Source organism: Rhopilema esculentum, unplaced genomic scaffold (genome assembly GCF_057945365.1).
Source record: "Rhopilema esculentum isolate cy_ngs unplaced genomic scaffold, ASM5794536v1 HiC_scaffold_29, whole genome shotgun sequence".
Taxonomy (NCBI): domain Eukaryota; kingdom Metazoa; phylum Cnidaria; class Scyphozoa; order Rhizostomeae; family Rhizostomatidae; genus Rhopilema; species Rhopilema esculentum.
The window spans coordinates 14,055-35,844 of record NW_028300840.1 but is presented as its reverse complement, the minus strand read 5'-3'; the positions used below and the strand labels follow the sequence as shown (position 1 = coordinate 35,844).

General features: G+C 35.6%; 1 protein-coding gene, 1 long non-coding RNA gene and 1 pseudogene across 2 annotated transcripts; all 3 read left to right on the top strand.

Annotated features, from left to right (window-relative positions):
* The first annotated feature begins 197 nt into the window (after positions 1-197).
* LOC135682966 (uncharacterized) lies at positions 198-8,412 on the top strand. The gene is made up of 2 exons (XR_016145230.1): positions 198-3,879; positions 4,176-8,412. It is a non-coding gene; the product is annotated as an uncharacterized LOC135682966 (long non-coding RNA).
* A 1,826-nt stretch (positions 8,413-10,238) lies between these two features.
* On the top strand, positions 10,239-18,602 carry LOC148957403 (uncharacterized; annotated as a pseudogene).
* A 318-nt stretch (positions 18,603-18,920) lies between these two features.
* On the top strand, positions 18,921-21,412 carry LOC148957402 (uncharacterized). Its single transcript, XM_089115393.1, has 3 exons — positions 18,921-19,260; positions 19,367-19,542; positions 20,409-21,412. The coding sequence occupies exons 1-3, from the start codon at positions 18,921-18,923 to the stop codon at positions 20,889-20,891; spliced, it is 999 nt and encodes a 332-aa protein (XP_088971519.1). The 3' UTR covers positions 20,892-21,412.
* Positions 21,413-21,790: the final 378 nt, after the last annotated feature.

Sequence of the window (21,790 nt, the reverse complement as noted above, 5' to 3'; positions counted from 1 at the left end):
CGAAAATTATTCCATACAATTTTTTGTTCTTTGTATCGTACGGAATAAGTGTCACACACTTTAGAGTAAGTGCAAAGGTTGCGACAATTGTTCCATACAATTTTTTTCTTCTTTGTATATCCGCTGACTTTACCTTAGAAGTGACCAATACATGAGGTACAGTTACAAAAAAACCATATTTCTAACTGTACCTCATGTTTTGGTCACTTCTCTTTAACTTTTTTTAACCTTGGTCCTATCCCGATCAGCTCTTACTAAATCAAACAAATAATCACAGTTTTTATAGATAGTTCACCTATTGTATGTTAATTGAAAAAACCTATTTTTAAATTATGCGTTACTTTTTTAAAAAGAAAAAAATTTTGTCTCCTCCAAAAAAAAATTTTTCTTAGAAAAATTTGCAGTTTTTTAAAAAAATTGAAGTTTATTCAAAAAACAAAAAATATTAAACTACTATTAAATTAAAATTTTTTTCTAAGTATGAAAAAAAATTTGAATTTAGTTTAAAACTCCTCTTAAATAAAGAATTTCTAAAACTGGAATAAAATTTTTTTTTGAAGTTACTTTAAAAACTACTATTAAACCTAAAAATTTCTCATATAAAAAAATTCGAAGTATGAAAAACTGCACTTTTTTATTTACGTCACTATTTATATATCCATTGTCTATTTTAAACAATAGACGCTGTCTCTAAACAATAGACGCTACCAACTAACCAATCAAATCAATGACCACTTTTTTCTTATTTACCCAAGTAACCAATCAAATGACTGGACGTGTAATTTGATATGAGAATCTACTCTCTCTATAAAACTGCCATTCCAAAAAGTTTACAATTTGCAAACTACTGTCAAAGGGTACGGAACTGATAAAATACTTTTTCTGTTCATCAATATGGCCGAAGCTATACTTTAGAAAAAAAAAACATTGCTGCAGTCAAACAGATAATCGATGAGTCTTTTAATGAACAGGAAGACGAAGACGATGTGCCATGAATTCAACTATCCAAAAGAGTGTTAAGATCGTAAGTAACTTCGTTTCTTTCGTTTTTATACTGTTCATTTTGCTTAAATATCTTTTTTTATACTGTTCGTTATTCGTTGATTTTCTACCGTATTACCTTACCTACAATTTTTAAACTTTTATTACAATTCTTTTTTAACTCTACATCTCTTTTTTTTGAAAAACTGCAAATTTTTTTTTTGAAAAAATATAAGACTTTGAAAAAAAGACGAAAAATTTTTTCGTCTTTTTTTTCGAAGAGGCACAAAACGAATGTCTACTTTCGCCGCTGAATTGTGACATTCGTGTCTCACAATTTATATTTTCTGCCACAATATCAGCACCATTTGTAATAAGTTGTTTTAGTAACCATCTATGCTCCATCCAAGTAGATGAATCTATTTCTTCAATATTTGGAATTATTCTATGTAAAACAGTTTTTCCATATATTTCTTCAATATTTGGAATTATTCTATGTAAAACAGTATTTCCATATATATCTCGATCTTCTAAACATAGAGGTTATTTTTAATCATAACTAAAATTTGATCTATATGAACTATATTTTTATCAGACGCTTATTTTAATATTTCCGTCAAATGTGCTTTTTTGAAGTTCTTCCTCAAACGTCTGTATTGTATAGTTGTCTTCGTACTCTTTTTTAGAAAAACTCAAAAAAGAACCCATCACAATATATAAACTTCAATTATTTTTTCACAACTACAAATTAACTTGAAATTTATACTTTCAATTACAAAAAAATGAAGTTATATTAACTTATAAAACAGTACTACAAAAAAATTTTTAAACTTGTGAACAATGTACTTTCAAAAATGGTATCATATCTTCAATTGTTGATAAATCGTATTCCGCATTTTCACTTGATGAAGCATTTATACTCATACTTTCTTTCATATTTTCTTTCAGGCTGCGGGGCCTCTCCACGCAGTCGCTGTGCAGGAGCGCTAGGTTTTATATGCAACAGGAGGAACTTTGGTATATCCTACTTATATGATGCATGCGGCAACAAAGCGCCCACCTTATTCTTCAAAACGCTGAATCATTTCGGATGACTGTTGAAAAAATCAGATACAACACGCACATTTGCCAGCATCTGTTCTTCTTCTGGAAGGTCATAAATCGATGTAGCACATAAATTCAAGACATGTGAGCGACAGTGGACATACTTTCTGGTAGGTCTGCTGTATTCTAATAGCAGCACCCGAACACTTTCCTGCCATATTCCCCACATCATCATAACCCTGACCACGACAATATCACATATCAAGGCCAATGCTTAGAATCCCATCTTTGATTGTTTTGGCAAAACAGCCGCCAGAAAGGCCATTGACACAAGGAATAAAACCCAAGAATTACTGTCAACAATTTTGAAAAACATGGCCATCTGTTCAAAATTACTTACATCTGCTGCCTCATCTGCATGAATGGCAAATAATTTTGACACTTTTACTTTATTTGAAATTGTCTCTTTGATAAGAGAGCCACATACCTTGATAAGCTAATTCTGAGTTGTCTTGGACTTATAAGTGGCATGCAAAATGCTGATTGAAGGTAGCATTTTACTGCACTTTGCTAAAAATGCCAAAATAGCCTGCAGCTTATCAGGGTAATTATTTTCTACAAGACATCTCAATGGCCTCTCAAACCAAGAGTTTGTTGCCCACAAGTAATAACCCCTTCCAATATAATTTTCAGTATTTCCATGTTAATGGCGATTTTCTTTGATATTAGGGAATTCAATAGGACATTTACTGGTTCTTGCTTGTTTTCCAAACAGTTACAAAACTGTGACAACCTGAGAGTAGCAGTTAAGTGGACAGGTGATTTGCCATTGTTCTCATTGAATTTCTCTCTAGCCTTTTGCCATGCTTTAACTGGGCTTTTGAAAAAATTTACAATCTTGTTGGCGTTATGGCCACTTTCACCCCCAAAAAGAACACAGTTAATGCAGAAGGCACCATCAAGCAAGGGAAAATATGTTAGCCATGGATATAGGTCAAGCCATTTGTACTGAAAGCTACAGTGAAATTCATTCTTTGGAAGACAATGATTTGTTTGTGGTTTCCAGACATTGCAGATAATATCATACTTTTCGTCATTAGTTAATGGTTCTTTTTTGAGCAACTATGCTGATGTCCTTATCGTTTACAAAAGTAGCATTGTGCTGGACATTAGTTCTTTTTGAACTAGTTGATTTTGGAATGAACTAGTTTGTTATGGTCAACGGAGAGGCCTTGAAAAGAGGAAGATCTTTTGAATACCAAGTGATCCATTGTCAGCATTTTGTGTTGTGGATGAGGAGTTGCATCAAATATATTGGTTTTGTCACACGGAAACAATATTGTAACAACATGAATTGGCACAAGAAAATGTACAGCCTCCCAAAATGTACGAAAGCGCATGACCATCATGGATATTCTTCCACCTTCTAGTTACCGATGTTTTGCATGTTAAAAAAAAATTGGCATTTATATGTTACATCCTCTCCGGTAGATCTACTGTAAAGGTTGTCAATGATTTTTTCAAAGTTTGGTTAAGGAAGTCCATCCCAATATGCTAGCCAATCAGGGGTTTTTTCTTTCTAATTGCTGCATATTAATAATAATGATGTTACATATCGGAATATAAGCGAGCCTGGTAGTGGAATAACGCATTCAGGTTGGATACCCTATTTATTGGATACCCTAATAAATATAGAATACGTGATTCAAAGTGGTGTTGCAACACGTAGTTGGGGAATTCATGGAGAAGGAGTCAAGGAAACAGGAAAAAGATCTAAAGCAAAGTTCTGGACGATTGATGTATCCGGAGCAAAACTGCCGCATAAGCTGTCCGAAGGAGGAGACTAACAACTTGGTCAGTATTTTCTTCCAATTTTACATATGAATGTAGATCTAGAAGCATTCAATCTTTTTGTTATTACAGTGAAAACTTCATTTCCCTTCAATTATAACTTACACAAAATTTACTATTTTTATACAACCTATCTCTCGCTACTATCCTACAATCTTAATTACAAAGCTTTTTATCTGAATAGCAGCACACTGAGGATGCATAGGTAATACTTGGAGACTGTGATTTCGTTATCTTGTGAAATATTTGTCCTGATTCATTAATAGCATTATTCCTAAAGAGACTTTTGAAAATCACAGGTGGCAGTATTTTCCGGCTCACAGTTACACCCACTACTGCAAGGGGATGTTCCATGTCCCAAGGATTGGTATTTTAATTCAACGCACGTTTGATGTTTCTGGCACGTCAAGCAAGAAGTTTTGGCTGCAAAATTCCCTACAGGGGCGACCCCAAACACAGCTGTATTACTCGTTGGTACGAATGATATATTGCAACATGTTATGGTTGATCGTGCGAGGAATGATTTCTATGGGTTGCTTGTCACTGTGCAGCAAAGGTTCCCCGAAGCAAAGGTTATAAAGGCTGATCCTTACATTATTTGGTAAAACTATGTCTGTGAGTTTTGATTTTCACGCTTCGAATAAAATAAAAAGTATCATTATCATTTCTCAATGTTTGTGAAAAGGCTCAGGTAACATAAATTTGTTCTTTAGGGGAGCATTCTTCTTTCATATTCTTATGGTCTGTTTCAGAACTGTGTTCCTATCGTTAGTCACATCTGCAAAGAAAAGTTCTACCAGGTAAAACCTCTTTGCACTGTACAGTTCATAGTATTTATTTTTTATTATCAAACACAGATTATTCCCGTATCAATATTGCCGCAGCTTGGTGAATTTTGGATTTGAGAGGAACTATATGATGGCCCATGAATGCAAGAAGCTTCAAATCCAGTCACTGGACGTAAAGCCAAATTTCCAAGTGGAGGATCGCTGTTTGAGGTGGTAGGAAGATGCAAGGACAAGGAACTGCTGTTGTTGGTAACGCTTGTAAAGCAGGCAGTCCTTCATCCCAGTGTAGAATGTTTCCAGGAGGTTGTTGCAAAAGCTTCACCACCGATGCAGTGCCTTAATTGTAGGGTAGTGAACAAAGCCCCACCTTTTCTTACCAATGCACAGTAGTCAGAAAAAAACCAGGACATTGTATATCTTCCATGAATATAAAAAATGTCTTTTATTGCCTTCCGCAATTTTAGTTTCTCTTCGGACGTGTTAAGGTTGAGAAATATCACCAGAAAAGGTCAATGGAAAAGAAACAACCCTTCGCAAAAAGGTAATCTGGACCCTATATTAAACGATCTAATTTTTGATTCATCTATAACACCCTTTCACGCTTGTTGACTTTCACATGTTTTTCGCAAGCTTGTTAATTTTGTTAACAAAAATACATAGTATTTCGACCTTTTACTGGAATCATCTAATTTGACATCCAGATAATTTTGCCAACACATGAGGTCACCTAGAGTCTCAAGAGGGGTTGCTGATTGATCAGTTGCCGTTAGTCGTTTGGAGACCTTTGGTGATATGATTGTTGCCAAATAGACTTCAATTATTAGACATATTTCAAATAAACACACAGATCATCCTGATCCTCTTTACACAGAAACCAATCATGGTGAACTTGAAAGACGTCTATGGATAAAAATTGGCAAGTGCTTTTTTGTTGTGTTTCTGTCTAAAAAATAAAAACATATTTTGCAGCCAAGAAAAAGTTTTTCCATATGGGTTTCGCTTCTACTTTGCTTAAAATTACTTCAAATTAACATAGTTTCAAACTGATAATATATTTTCAAAAATACACATTAAAAAGATAGAATGCATTTTACAGACCCTATGAACTTTGCCTTTACAATAAGTATTTCAACATCACCTGTTTTATGCTGAGAAGCAAGAGCCAATAGCCTTTTCTTTTAATAAAAATTATTTATACCGGGAAGCAAAGTATATGATCGGTTGAATGTGATCCTTACAAATAAGACCATTGTTGAAGACAAAGTTATCATCAGATGCACAAACAAGTTGTTTTGAATGTTTTCATTCCAGCCTGAATCATTAGCATCCAAAGATGACACATTTCTCATGGATAGGTACAATTTGCAGGTAATTAAGTGTTTTTATAAATGGAATGACTAGTATGGTGAACAATTGATTTTCATTTTCCTCAAATGATGCTAATGCATATGATCTTGTCCAGTAATTTAAAGACATTGACCTGACAGGAAAGAAAATCATCCAAAGACATTGCATTCTTTTAAAGAAACTCTTGCATCGTGCCATTTCAATGAGAACGTCAATTGACCTCAAGTAGAAACTGTAAGTGGAAAGAAGTGTTACAATGTTGTTTACCTTGAATTCAAACTTGATGAAGAAGCCGTTTGTTTCATCATCTGATAAGCTAATTTCCAGTTACACTGTGTCAAGAAATGCAGTGAAATTTGGTTCAATAAACTTGACAGGTGTAAACTTACTGGTTCTGGCTTTTTCCTGCACATCGTTTGTATGAGAGATTATTTTTATCCTTTTATAATGCCCCAACTTGTGTAAGAACAACTCTGTGTCATTACCAAACAATCCTCATATTGTGTTATGCCTAGCATAGTTTAAGGGGCACCATCAAAAATCATTTTGCCTTCAGCTTCGTTTGAAGTCTAGAGACAGACGTCGGGGGAGAAAGAAAGGGTTGCCTTTTGTTTCATATTGCACATCGATGTAAATCTCAGAAAGCTCTTGTGTTGATTGGGAGAACTCCATTTTCTGAACATCCTTCTTGTCTCGAGAAGGCCATGCTTAGACACCAAAAATTAATACATTGGGATCATACTTAAATTTACATACTTAATCAATGTTAATAATGGACAAATAAAGGGAACATACATAAATAAATTAATAAATAGATCAAAGAAAATCAATGAGTATATAAATCATTGCAATCAACCAAAAATTAAAAAACCAGATCTGTTCATTTGGTGTCAAAACACAAAGATCATATTTTATGCGAGTGTAAATTGATTTATTAGCTTTGCTGTGTCTGTCTAATAATCACTGCCTTTCTATCCAGGGTTTTTCGAGGAAAATTTAGAGCTGCATATTTTTCTTGGGAGCTCTGTGTTGAAAGCATGATTATTGATTCCTATAAATATAAACAAAATGTACATGATGCTCAGATACAGGTCAGGGTCAGGCTTGTGTGCCAGACCAGTGGCATAGCCAGGGTTGGAAGATTGGAAGGGCAAAATTGAGTCCGACAGCAGAGGGTCCAGGGATTTACCTTAGAGAAAATGTTTGCTGGCCACACTCTTAAGAACGAGGGAGAAGGCCCCGTTTTGTAAATGCGTTCGGAAAAGCTATAGATTTTTCATGTGTTGATGGTTTTTTAAGTGGCTAACCCCCATTCTTCAACTGTCTTTTTTCTTCACAATACCTCTAACATTTATATTTGGTGTAAATAAATGATGGTCCAAAGATGTAAGCAAGTATCTAATAATAACAAGCAGTATGCAGAAGTTTCAAACTAAGTCCGTTATTATTGGAAAAAAATTTGCAAAATCCTTGACAAGCATTTCAGAATCCAGTTTTTTAAGGATTGAAGCAGTTAAAGGATTTAATTCTATTTTAACAGGAATTTCTAAAGAGCGTGAAGGACTTTCTATATAAACTCTAAAACAATTCAGTACTGAGTCTCTTGCGAGTGAAACAAACAGACAGTTTTTGAAACCAAGCCCTTTAAACTAGTTTAAAGTTTCAGAATATCTTTTACAGTCGTTTTCTTGCAGACCTTAAAACAATTCAATGGTGTCTGAAATATCAACTCTTGACAATGGATTGTGTGAAGCTTTGAGACAGCGGATAAAAGAAATCCAGTAGAAATAGCCATATTGAGATTCTTGTTTGCTGAGGTAATAGGTGTGGCGAAAATGCCTTTGTGGTTGAGATCTACTGAAGTTGATGCTTCAGATTTTGATGTCCGTGGACCTAGAGGACCAATAAATCCCATTTGGCCTTTCCGATGACTTTGAGCAAAGTCTCCCTTCATTTGGTTAAAACGCTCTATTAAGTGTATCCGTGATCTTGGATAGAAGTAACTTCTGGTTGAAGTTGGTAGTGTCATGTGAACTGTGAATGTGAGTGTAGGCTTTGCAGTTAAATTTCAGGCAGATTGAACATTTGTGGTCTCTTCCATATTTGCAAATCTTGGAATCTTGTTCACAACTGGCGACTTTGAAGCGGTTGAAGTCTCAACATATCTTTAGGGATGAATCTTTGAGCTTTGTTATCAGTTTGAGGCAATGAGATTTGTAATGACTGTAACCTTTGCAATATGAACAGGCGGCAAATAACATCCTTGTGTCTGTGAAAGTGATGCTTAATTGGTTCGGAATCAAATTTTCGAGCATATGACAACCACTGTGAGTTTTTGGCCATATAGAATCACAAGAGACCAAAGTCAATTATACAGAGTCATGAAAAACAAAATGTTGTTTGTGGAGCGACATTTGATAGCAACGAAATATACAATGTTTTAAAAACTTTCATTTTGTCTTTTCTTGAGCCATGCCAATTAGACGGGTGAAACTGATGACAATAACTAAAAATATAAAAAGCAATTGCAAAGCAACTTGAGAAGTGGTTGTCAAATTGTCCCCAATTTACTTGTCCGTCTGTTTTGTTTGACCACAGAACTATAAAATTTATATTGGAAAGTGGTGAAATGGTTTAATTTTGCTCTGAATTATTATTTGAACAAGATTGTGCTTTGACAAAATCAATTTCGCAATTTCGCTAAAAATTCATGAAAATTTTGACAATATGTGTGTCTCAAAAATTATATAGCCATCATGAAGTTTTGTAAAAATCATATTTTCTCTACATCGAATGTCTTTCTATATCTATAATTTCCTTATCCAAATAGCTCTTCCTTTAGTTTCAGCGCTAGCTGTATCATATTGTCTGTGTTTCATCATTAAAACTTTTGTTTGTGTTTTCTACAAAAGTTTGCCTATTTTTTTTTTCATTAAAGCAAAATTTTAGACAGGGACTCTGTACACTGTTCAGGGCTCCGGAAAACAGGGAACAGAAGATTCATGCTTTTAGATAAAGAAATCCAATAAGTTTTTGTTTCGTATTTTACAGTTTTAATTGTTGCAAATTTTCAGCAGTGGTAGACTGGCACAGAACTTTCAATCGACCATGAAAATCTGAAGAGGGCTCTTGCCTGGGTGGGGTATATTGATTTTCGCAATGGTGTGGTAATGGACTGTTGCAGCATTGACGCTCCTGACCAATCAATTAACTTTCAATTGCCATAGTCTAAAATTTTACATAGACAACCAGATACTTCACTAACATAATAGCTTTTCAATTGTGTATTTTTAAAAATATGGAAATTTCACACCAGCTGCCTTGGCAGCCTATTGGTGTCTAGAACTGTGTTAATGATTATTGCACCCAATGCATTCCCAACGAAGAGTAAGCCACTCTGGAGGACTGTCTGCAGAAATACCATCAACAAAATAGCAAGATTTGTTCCCAATTTCGACAAGTTCAATGCAATGACTCTATTTGGAATATGCCGACAATTCACAGAGAACATTCCTGCTACAATTGCCTGGTGTCTGCAGAATGGGCTGCTTGCACGAATGATGTTGTGTGAGCGCTGCCATGTTGGTGCCCTCAATAGATGCCAGGTGGGGTAACATGGCGATGCCCACAATGTCGAAGAAGGTTTAACATATGCAAGGGGGGTTTCTTTGAAGGTTCGAAGTTGCATTTGTGGCAAATAATAGGGCTTACCTATTTCTAGAGTTTAGACTGTGGACGAACAAGGGGCCTGTCGCAGAAGCAGATCCTCAAGGAACTTGAAATCAAAATGGACCACACGGTGGTTGATTGGAAGCATTTTCTCAACACTCTGCAACAGATTGACGGACCTGGTCGCATTGTGGATATTGCTGAGAGTCTGTTCACCAAGAGGAAATATAATTGCGGCAGAATAATTCAAAGAGCTTCTTTCAATAACTGCTTCAGCAGCAACTTCGTTTCAGCATCTAAGGTTCTTCTCTTCAACCATGTGCCACCTAAAATTGTCATGAAAACTATATTTATTCAAAACAGAAAGAAATGCCTCGTAGTGATGAATTCTGGTGTGTTTGTAAGAAGAAAGCCTATTGGAAAATGCTTGTATGTGCTGGGGAAAACTGGACAATACGAAAATTTCATTACAAGTGTGTGGACATTAGAGGAAAACCAAAAAAGAATGGTTCTGCCAAACCTGCTCACCTTAGCAATAAGTTTGCTCACCTTGTAATTTCTATACGCTCCTTAAACGGAAATCGCATCTGATTGGTTAACTGTGCCGACCCTTGGCAACGTGGTAGCAACCGATCTGTGTTGAATGTTTACATACGGCGTTTCACTTTGATCGAAGATAAAATCAAATTCTAATGTCGAAATTCTAAAGTTTTATGTAGTTTTCTTGTGTCATTAATCATCATTAAAGTCTAATTATCGCTCAAGGCAAGCAGAATTTGTGTCAAATTGTTAAACTTTGTTACTTTCCCAATTTGCTTCGAAACGCTGGTTGTTCAATTTGAGAATAATGGATACTGAAATCATCACATTAGCAGGAATTTTGAAAAAGGGAAATTTAAAGAAGACCAAAATAAGTTTTTTGAAATGTGTTCAGCCTCAAGTGAGCAAATTGCTTGGCTAGCTGAGAACACAAAAGACCAGTACAAGTCAAGTTTATGGGGAAAACACAGGTACCTTCGCCTGACAGGAAGCAGTTTTGGGCTTATACTTGCAGCATATCAATGACATGTGTTGAATGGTAAACCATATCCACCATCTCTATTCAAAACACTTAAAGGTGAATATTCATTGGCTGGCAAGGACTCGATAATGTGGGGACAGATGCATGAAGAGAAGCTGTTCAAGAATATATTAAACTGACAGGTAACACTGTAAAGTCTGTTGGTTTAATATTATTACCTTGTGGTTTTCTTGGGTGTTCCCCAGACGGAATAATAAATTTGAAGGGTGTTGCAACCAATGATGTTGGTGTATTGGAAATAAAATGCCCTTGGAAACATTGTGACCATAAAGTTGCAGAAATTATCAAGGAAGAGGTGGAAAATAAAAGATCTACAAGCTTTTACCTTAACCTGGATGCAACTCTCAATGAAAGTCACAGTTACTGGCACCAAGTTCAAGGTGAAATGATAGCTGCAAATGCTACCTGGACACATTTTGTTGTTTGGACAACAAGGGAAATAAAAGTTATTTATGTTAGTCGTAGCACATCATGGGCTGAGACTAACATTCCAAAGTTAAAAGATTTTTATACTAATGAATTTTTAACACAATGTATTAACTAGTTTATGAAATCTTTTGCTTCATTTTTCAGCAACAAGAAATATGTATTTATCAAAAACACCATAAATTATTGCTGATTGCAAATTTACCAAAGCAGCACAAGTCTGCACAGGTTTGTTACACCAAGGTCTCAAATTTGCTGTTATCAAATTAAGTATTTTGTAATTTTTTAATTTTTCTATGGCTCTCCAAATGTATGTGCTGACTGGCTATTTTTTTGCAAAACATGGCTTTTTCTTTGGAGAACTGTTTCTTGCTAGAAAGAAAAGGTGGAAGATTTAGAAATATTCCCTTTGGTACAAGGTCATGAATCATGAAGCCTTTGTCAGCCAATATTAGGTCACCAGCCTGCCAAAAAATTGAATTGACTAACTTATTTCAATGAAAAGAACCACAGGATGATGAAATAATAGAAGATAATGTTACAAATATGAAACTTGTGAGACCAGTTAAACATTAAACACACCAATTAATTGAAGTCTATGTCAGGTAAATGCTACAAAAGTTTTGACCTTAGATAGTAATAATAGGCTGAGAGAAATAATGCATGTATGTTGCTATACTTTTCCATTGCTGTGTTCAGACTGCAGAAATTTTGACAAATGTAAACCAGTGTGATTAGGCATTGTAACTTTTAAGTTAGCGATCAGTTAACTTGCACACGAAAGTACATAAAATGGATTTTGAACTATTTCATTCCGAAGTAGAAAAACCATACCCTTACCACTATAACAGGGAATTTACTACAAAATACTTAGCTAAAGTCACACAAGTATTGCTTGACCATATGCAGTTGCAGTTAACAAAATTGCCATGACTGACATCATCATCCTGGAAAGACGTCCTAGTAACTAATTACTGCAGTCACAAGGTTTGCCCCCTTAACTTCTTATAATTTTTCGAGAATTAAAAATGAGTTTAGAATAAAAATAACATGAATAAATGCAAAATGCAAAATTACTCCAAAGCGCAAGCACAACAAAAACTTTGAATAAAGATAAATATTGATTTCCAATCTTCTGTTTTGGCAATGCCTTAGTAGATAAAAACAATAATTTTGAAATTATTTTTCCCTGCTTTTAGGCCAAAAGGGTTAGCTTGAGAAAAAGAACTGCGATAATTAATCAAATTTGGATGCAGCCTTGCTTTGATTTACTGTCATTTTGTCTTTGTTACTAGTATAAGAATTAACCCAGATTCCTGAGAAACCTTGATGCTCTGGTACTCTCTAGATGCTGTTGTAGACAGTTATATGTTAAAATTGGTTAATTTCTTCGTACAGAAAAATTTGTTGCAACATGTTTATTTGCTGCTAGAAAAAATATGAGAAATTAGGCGCACTTCTTCATTGTCAGGTCCGTTTAGAGTCAATAGAGTCATTCAAAGCTAAACAGCTGTTGTCAGCCATAGACCTTTCTCTGCCAGCTTTGTATTTGCCTTAGGCATAGACTCAAGGCACTCGGACAAAACCCCCCAGCTCGGGAAGTTTTGCAAAGCTAGGCAGGGCAGAGTTAGAGAGGGAAAAGGGGGTCCTTTCTACAAGTTCTTAGGAAAAAGCCAGTAAAACAATGTGCACTTTTCTAAAAGGAGGGTATAGCTCCCTTGACTTCAGCATTGCTAACCCCAACGTTTGATGTGGTAAAGTCAACTTTCTTTTGAATAGCTACTTTTCTGCTTGTTATTTTTTTAGTGTGTAAAAATGTCTCCTCAGGGACATTTTTGAGCGCGCACTCGAAGGGCTCAAACCAATGCATGCGTAGTTTGCAGCTGTTGTGAACTTTTTTTTTCTCGTTATTTTATCTGCAATCATTGTAAATAAGATTATTTCATATAGTTAGTTGTTTGGAGATTTTATTTTGCAAGGCTCCCTGTAAAGCAGTATGTTGAGTGGATTACCTGTAATATTGAGTGGATTACCATGGTCAAAAAAGTTGAAATGAAATAAAAAGAGTTAAAATATTTTTTGGTGTTTTGAAAAGCAGATCGAAAAGAAACATCTTAGATCATCACCACAAACGGGCACACCTTTGGTCATTTCCTATAGGACCTAAACAATTCAAGGGCAACTTGGTGAGCTGCAAAAGGCAGGTAAACTGAATTTTGGAAAAAAGAGGGTCTGTGCCCAGTGTGCTTCTCAGTTCTTATGCTTTTGCTTGAACTTAGAACATTATTGATGCATTGACTGATATATCGAACATATGCAAGCCAACGTTACCCAAGTCTACCCAGCAGCAAGAAATAGTTACAAAGCGAATAAAGCAAGATTGGAGGGGGCAGGGGGAGTGGAGCCTGGGTTGCAGGTGGGGGTCATGGGGCTTTTTCAGGGCCTCAGACGAAGGGTGGCCGGGGGGCTATGGCCCTATCACTATTTTGCAGAATAATATAACTTTTTACAAAATCTTCTGTTGTGAGTCTTAAATTTTCTCTTGCCCCCCCTCCCCTTTCTCCACTTCCCAACCTGTGTCGAAGCCTGTGCTAGAAAGCTTTCATTTCACAAAATGTTGGAAAACGACCCTTTTTGAAGACTTACGACTATAGTTTCTCGTCAATTTGATACTGACTTTCTGGCCATTAGTGGTGACTAATGCTAGGGAAGGTTCAAGAAAACATTTATTTTTGACAAAAAATCGTTTTAAAAATCAGGACACAGGAAATATCAATAGGAAAACAAAAAATTAATGGTTCTAACTTATCGAATGGTAATGACTGATTAGCTATACTCACAGTTTGGTTAAATTACAATAAATTTTCAGATTGCAGTTTTTTACCACCACCCTGCCACACCCATTTTGCCACACCCATATTCGCCGAATAACCGAATATTCGTTAAATTTTAAACTGAATAACCGAATAGGAATATCTGAAGGTTTGGACAGCCCTAGTTGCTAACGAAGGAAAATACTTCTAGACCTACAAAAGAATAATAACAAGTATGAGAATAATAACGTGGACATGAGCAATGTGCAGCTTTTTAATAAGAAACTTATAAGATTTTGGGTACTGAAAAAATTGGTTTTGTTAATACCAATTGAGTGGGGATAGTTGGTCCTAGAAAGTATACTGTAGAAAAAAAATGGTGCAGTTTTGAAATGAAATGTTTGGTTGTTGAAAAAAGGAATTTAATATTTCAGAGAATTATCAGAAGAAGTATAATGGTATTGTTTATTTCTTCAAAAAATGCAATTGTTTAACATTGATAAGTAGATATGAATAGTTTTGTAACTGCTTGGTAGTTAAGGCAATGGTTTTTTGGAGGATTTATTTTTTGACAGACAGTTTAGCAGATAGAGATGGAGACTTCTTTTGGTGAATACAAAAATGTCAACAAAATCTAAATAGAAGGTGTATAAGAGCGCTTGAAAAATCGAGTGAACGAGGATTTCTGAGATTTGTTCCTTGGACATTATAATAACTGAACCACGTAAATCATTTAAATGATAAGCATGAAAGAAAAAGCCAACTCTTACCTTTGTAAGACTTGATAACAAGGTTTTTGAAGAGGTACATTTTGTTGTGCTGAATACTATTATAAAGTGGCTCCCAGAGATGAAGTTCTGTTGTCCCGGAGCTGTCGTCAGCAATACAATCTTCTTCAACGTGTAGGGTTTCTCCCGTTCTGAAGAAAAAACAGCGTTTGGGGGTTGGTTTCCGAATGTTATGGTTGCTGTGGTCTTTATGCTCTGGCTAAGCTTCAAGGTTGGCACTTCGCTTGACTTGAGATGGACAGTGGTGGCTGGAGATTTTCTGTTTTTTGATAGTCAAAATTTATGGTTTGCCTAGGGATATCAAATGCAGTTGACTCGTGATTGAAGATCATGATGCCTTCATTGTCTGACTTTGTATTTTTAAGACTTACGGTATTTCTTGAGCGTTGGAGTTCAGTAAGGTATTTATGTTGTTGGGTGTTGTATCCAATGACTTTTTGTACTTTGGATGGGCTTGTTTGTAAATAAAAGTCATGTTACTTGTGTTTCCTTTTGAAATTTTTATCAGGGACAGGCAATGCAAGTAACCTTTGGAGGACTCTAGTGAAAAGAAGAAATAATTAGTCAATGGAACTTTCGAATATTAGCAAGTAGTAAGCACATTATATTGGTTTGTTTTAAGAAAAAGAATGGATTTAAATAAAATGTATTTGACGATGTTTAAAATTTTGCAAAAGGCTGCATTTTATTCACAAATATGAGCAAGAAACTGTCTGAGAATATTGATTGTTTTCTCCAGGTTTAAACTGTAGTCAGTAAATGATAATGTCAAGGTTTTGTTTTAACCCACAATTGTAGTTGTGCGCTAGTATATGGATGTTTATTTTAAAAGAATAATATCCACACAAGCCAGAAAAGGTACAAAGACATTGAAGTTACTTGAGGGATCTTGAGATTTCTTTGCCTCTGCCATTTTGATGATGTATTTAAACGTTCTTTTGGTGCAACAAAATATGGTGTAGAACTGCGACTTGTGGTAAAAATGCTGAATTGATTTTATATGTTATCAAAGGGCTAGAGCGTGGTAAATATCATTGTTGAAATATGGAATTTATTTTGTATTTTTTGTTGAAATCGGAAATCGATGATAATTTTTTAGATTTTTGTAGCAAATTCAGCCGTGAAAACAAATGATTATTTGAGGATAATTTAAAAAAAGCTATTGAAAGCATTGTGCTAAGAGCTCTCTAAAATTTTGGTGGCTTTCCGACTGTTCCATTTCTTGGTTGTCTGCCCGTTTTTCCTTTTTCCCTGGGTAGATTGCAAATATCGTATTGACCTTGAACTCGTAGCTCATAAAATCCAACTTTCCCACCTACATTTGTTACTATATAAAATCCTTTTTATGTTAAGAATAAAAAATGCACCGGAAAAGCAAAAAAGCCTATTCCAGCTCACAATGTTGCAGAAACTGGGCCATTTATTGTCTGGAGAGGAGGACAAGAACCAAAAAAACTCTGAACTTTTTTCTTCTGTTCTCTCCACTCCAGCTAATGCAAACTATTAATTAATTCAAACCTGTATGCTGTTCATGGTGAAGAGATTGGCAAAAGTTACACGGCACTGTCTCATGGTGAGCTCGCATGGAGGAAAATTGATTTGATAGAGTTTTGCAGGTTTCTGGCCCACCTAATTTATATGGGCATTGTCAAGATATCCTATTTTCTGGATTGTTATGGTCAATGTTTCTGCCAACATTTAGAAGATATTGTGCAATTCTTGCAATCTTAAAGGCTGTGATCAACAAAATGTGATACACTGGGGTTTTAAATGATGGATTTTAGCAGACTAAGGTCTTCCACTGGCTACAGTTGGGATATGGTAGTTAATACTGGCAGAAAGAGAGGAGACGGCTGGGGTGACTACACGGTGAAGTAGACAACCTTCAAGGAATACCTGAAGCATTAGGTAGACAAAGGTCACAGGAACAAAAGTGAAATTATATTCTGTGAGGATCTTTCTGTTTGGTCAGTAATTGAAGATAGTACAATTACAAAAAATGAGATTGATGACAGTGACTATGAGTTGTACTCAATTAGAATATCAGAATTCATAAGATTATAGTAGAACCTTGTTCTATGCAGCACTTATTATTCGAAAATACATGACTGAATGTCCAAAATTCTTCACCCATTGGCCCCCAAAAATTGCAGAATTTAGTTTAGTGAATGCAAGAAGTAAAATTCCTGCCAAGCTGTCCAATTTTTTGGCAGGGGCCCTAAATATTTCGGATGAATTGATTCAGGATAACGTGCAAATAGAAATTCCTGAAAAAGATCAGTTGCAAGTCCTTTCAATTGCCCAAGACATAATATATGTAGCTTCAAGAAGCAGACACTTTAAGCACTAGGCTTAGAAATCACTGTTAGGCAAATGAGGCACAAGACCTGACCAAGATAGTGAATGGGTTTGGGAATGCTGCTTTCCATTTAGCAGTTTTGTCACTAGATACTGCTTTAGCATATCAAACAGCTAAACAGTGACTTTGTTATACCAAAGGGCATTGTAAAAAATACTCTGACAACAATGTTTTCGGACAACATCGATTTTTGAGAAGAAACAGCAACTGATTTTGGAACAACGCATATGACAAATGGAATCGTAATTCAACAACAGAGAGATTCCAGTGAGCGGCCTCCTAGTTCAGAAAGTGCTGTTCCAATCAAAAAGTCAATTTGTTGTATGAAGCAATTCGTTGTATGAAGCAAGTACCACAACAAATTGAGCCATACTATCTAGGCAAGAAAGAGTCACCAAATTTATATTCAGTGGCAACTAGCATTGACATAGAACTCTCCGAGCATCAATGTCCTCTATCTCAAAGTCAAATAATAGACTTTTCATAAATTGCCTGCAAAGAAATAGGAAGTAAAGAGAACAGTTTACTCCCAGGTTGGACTAGTTTTGATTCAATAATTTCAGAAAAGCCACCTAGGGTGTCTCGTTTTGCATATGTACCCGTTATTGATGCCCCAGTCACAGATATGTCCACTATCAAAGGAATATTGACCAGAAGCTCAGACATAATGATGAAGTTGGATATTTATTGCTCTGTGTTAGCCTTTGATGAAGCTGTACAACAAGTTCCATGGAAGTCTGAAGACTATATAAAACGATTTGTTGTCAGGTTGGGGGATTTTCATGCATGCATGTCATATGCCACTGCAACCTTCTGTAGATTTCCTGAAGCGGGTCTTCAGATTTGATATTTCAGTTTATCATAAAATTTGATATTCATTTTCCATTCCTCGATGATGTTAATTTTTCCATGTTTTTAAGTTCTCAAAAGATGCCCTCGCAAAGTAGATTTCTAAGAACCTATATGTCCATATATACACATCTTGTGTTTGATAAGGACCTATTTATTGAGTCAGAGACAGTGGCTGCTGGTTTTATTGATAGAGTAGTACAACCAGTGCATCAGAGCACAACAAATTGCATATGAAGCTCTCAAGCGAACAGTTTCAAGCATTTTTAATGGTTTTGAGCAATGACAATGCTTTGGAAATAAGATGCTTCATAGAGGTCATGTCCGAAACTGCTCATGATGAGAAATTGTTTCAGGATCATTTGAACTGCCCTTTACTGGAGGACACAGTGTTAAGGGATATGATTATATGCTTTCCTAAGTGATGAATTTCATGAAATTTTTTAATCTTCTTTGTCCCACTTGAAACCATCCTTTTTTTCATACAGAGGTTGAGTCATCACCAGTCTATGTCAATTTTCATGATTAATTTGCATCTTTTACTTGACTTGTTATATTGTTTTCACTTTTGGGTCATTTAGCAATACTTTTTCTTATTCTTCAACTTTATGGATATCTGCCTATTGCCAACAATTTGTGATATGTAAATAAGTGATATGCAAAGTTTTGTGTTGGGGTTTTCATGGATTCCAGAGTTATAGCCATTTCACTGGATGAAGATTTATTTTTTGAAAAAATTTGAGTAAAATTGTTTAGGGAACCTATTGTAATGAAAGTCTTGCAATGGAAAGACTTAAGCCTAGCGCACACAGCAGATTTTTGTCGCAAAAGACGAAGATTTTTGTCTCAAAAGACGAAAATCTGTAGTGTGCGGGGCAAAATCGCAAAGATTTTTGTCTTTTACGATTATCTTTGAGATCAAAAATGTTTGATATTTGTCTTTGTCTTTTACGACGAAAGACAAAAATCGTGCAATGTGCGGGGTCGAAAGACAAGTTTTTAATTTTTAAACCAATAAAACTTGGATTATATGGTCACGTGAATTCTGTGGAGCCTTTCTTTCCCGCCAAAAGAAAAAAGATCGAGAACGCCATGGAGAATACAGAAGACGAAGTCGGTATATGGACAGCAAGCAAAGAGGAGCAGCTTGTCGATCTGTGGCAAGAAAAGGCTTGTCTGTATATGGTTACGTCTCCAGAATATTCAGACAGAAACAAGAAGCTAGCAGCCCTGAACGAAATTGCAACTAAACTTTCTTCAAACGGTGAGTGAATAATTTTGACTAGCTAGCTAGGCTAGTCCTCTTTTCTTAGGCCTACTCAATTTGAAGTGAAACATTGCTGTACGAATTCATGTTTTATTCATTCTAGTGAATCAAGTAAAAAAAAGAATCGCATCTCTGCGCACGCAATATGCACGCTCCCGCAGAATCCCAAGCAGTGGAAGTGCACGACCAAAAAAGACGAAGAAGACTCAATGGATAGAAGACCGCCTTCAATTTTTAAGCCCATATGTATCCAACAGAGTGTCTATTTCTAATTTGCAGGTACAATACAACACTAGCTAGTTGAGTTCATTATTTTTTGTTGCAACCATACTATCTTGCCATGATACTGATCCAGATGTTGAGCAAAAATATTGTTTCAAAAGCTCACGCTGACCCTTAGCACTTAATGAACAGTTTCTGTTTTTTGTCTTCTGTAACTCAGTTAGAGATTTGTCTAATCTCCAGCTGCCTTGAAAAAGCTCATGGTTGTCTCTTTCACTGTCACATGCATTTTTATATGAAGGCTGCTCATCAATCAGCATGTTGTGCAGACAACAAATTGCCAGCACAATTTGCTTAGCCTTTTCAGGCTCCAACATAATCTTTGTCAGCATCACCCTGAACCTATTAGCCATGATACCAAAAGCGTTTTCGACAACCCGTCGTGCTCTAGAAAGCCTGTAGTTGAAAATGTGCTGTTCATGTAACAGTTGTCTAAATGGGAATGGTTTCATGATATCATTTCTCAAGGGAAATGCATCATCACCAATGATATGATAATGACATTTGATGCATGTTTCCCCAAATTGCTCAGCTTCTGGAAAGGCAATTGATTTGTCTTTCATCTGTTGATTTAGAGGCGATGTTTCAAAAAGTCCAGCATCACCATTTCTTCCACTTGCACCAACATCAACAAATATCAACTTGTAGTCATAACTTGCCAATGCTAGAAGGACTATGCTGAAATATCCCTTGTAGTTGAAGTACTCTGATCCAGACATTTTTGGTTGTTTGATTGCAATGTGTTTGCCATCTAATGCACCAACACAAAAAGGATAGTCCCATAAATTGTAGAAACCATCACTGATTGTTTTCCATTGATGAGATGTGCTTGGAATCTAAAATACAAAAATATTAAATTTTAGTCTTCAACTGAAAGTTTATCTGAGCCACAGCTTAACACTGGTGACAGTGACTGTGATGGAGACTTGGACGACAATGATGCCCCTGCTGCAGAGACACCAGTTTCAACAAGCAGGCCACTGGCTGCTGTTAAAAAATCCAAAACTGCAAAGCAGAAAAAGGAAGAGGAAGAACTCTCCATTCTGAAGTCTCTTGCATCATCTTTCTCTGCAGATGAAAATTTAGCTGCAAAAAAGGATGCAAAGCCAAGCCCTTCAGCTGCCTTTGGGGAATACGTTACACATGCTTTGTCTGTGATGGATGAGAAAACAAGACTTGTTGCAATGAACAACATTCAAAATGCTCTTTTTCAGGCACAGATGGGCTCTTTCTCAAATGAATTCAACAACCCATATCATGCTGGTCAACATGCTAGAATGCAGTCTTTCAGGCAGTCACTTGACCAGCAAGATATGAGTGAAGGGCCATCGTACGGACAATTCTAATCTTTAAAATTCATACAGTATATTGCTTTCACTGCACTCTTCAATGTTATGTGAGTTGGTTTTAATTAGCACATTAAATATTGTATTGAAAACCAAAAAGTAGAAAACAAAAAATGTTATGTACCTTAAGATATCTATCCTTAAGATTCTGATAAATTGCATCACAAGTTTCTGTCACTATTGATGAAATTGTTCTTTCTCCAAGTCTATATGAAAATCCCAGGCTGTGAAATGACTCTCCTGTAAAGATATGCAACATCTTATTATACCAATCAATATCTAAAATGATATGATTACCTCAATTTCTCCATGTAAGATTATCAGATTTATGATTGCATTCATTTTGATGATACTCAATTCAAAATGCTCATTATGATTGGCATTAAAGGTGAAATGGTTTGTGAAAGATATCAATTAGTAAGAAGTATTGTCATTATTGTTATTAAGTATTGCTACGAACTCTGTAGAAGAAACATTTAGAATATTTAAAGTTATTTTTATTATTCACAAATATATTTTTACTTTTCTCATTTGTATCCTATATTTTCTCTTTGAATCAAGCTGGCAGACTATTGTGAAATCTCACCTGTTGCTAAGTATCGTAGTGTGACTGCAAGTCTTTCTGCTGCACTAATTGATTTTCGCATGTGAGTGTCTTTTCTTTGAATCATTGGTCTTACTTTGGCAAGAAGAGATTTGAAAAGGTCTTCGTTGAGACGAAAATAGCGTTGGTACATAGGTTTATCCTCCGATGCTAACTCCTGAACAAGATTCTGATATGCTCCCAGCTCATTTCTACGCTCAATCCAGGATTTCACCCACATTCGTCTCGCAATTCGCCACCTTCTTCTTCGTCTTATTAAAAGGATAATAGCCAACAGTGCTTTCTTTTTTGTCAA

Coding starts and splice junctions, on each gene's coding strand:
- LOC148957402 (XM_089115393.1), top strand. CDS start 18,921: ATGTTTGATATTTGTCTTTGTCTTTTACGACGAAAGACAAAAATCGTG. Junction 19,261..19,366: donor AACTAAACTTTCTTCAAACG/GTGAGTGAATAA, acceptor TATTCATTCTAG/TGAATCAAGTAAAAAAAAGA. Junction 19,543..20,408: donor TGTCTATTTCTAATTTGCAG/GTACAATACAAC, acceptor ATTAAATTTTAG/TCTTCAACTGAAAGTTTATC.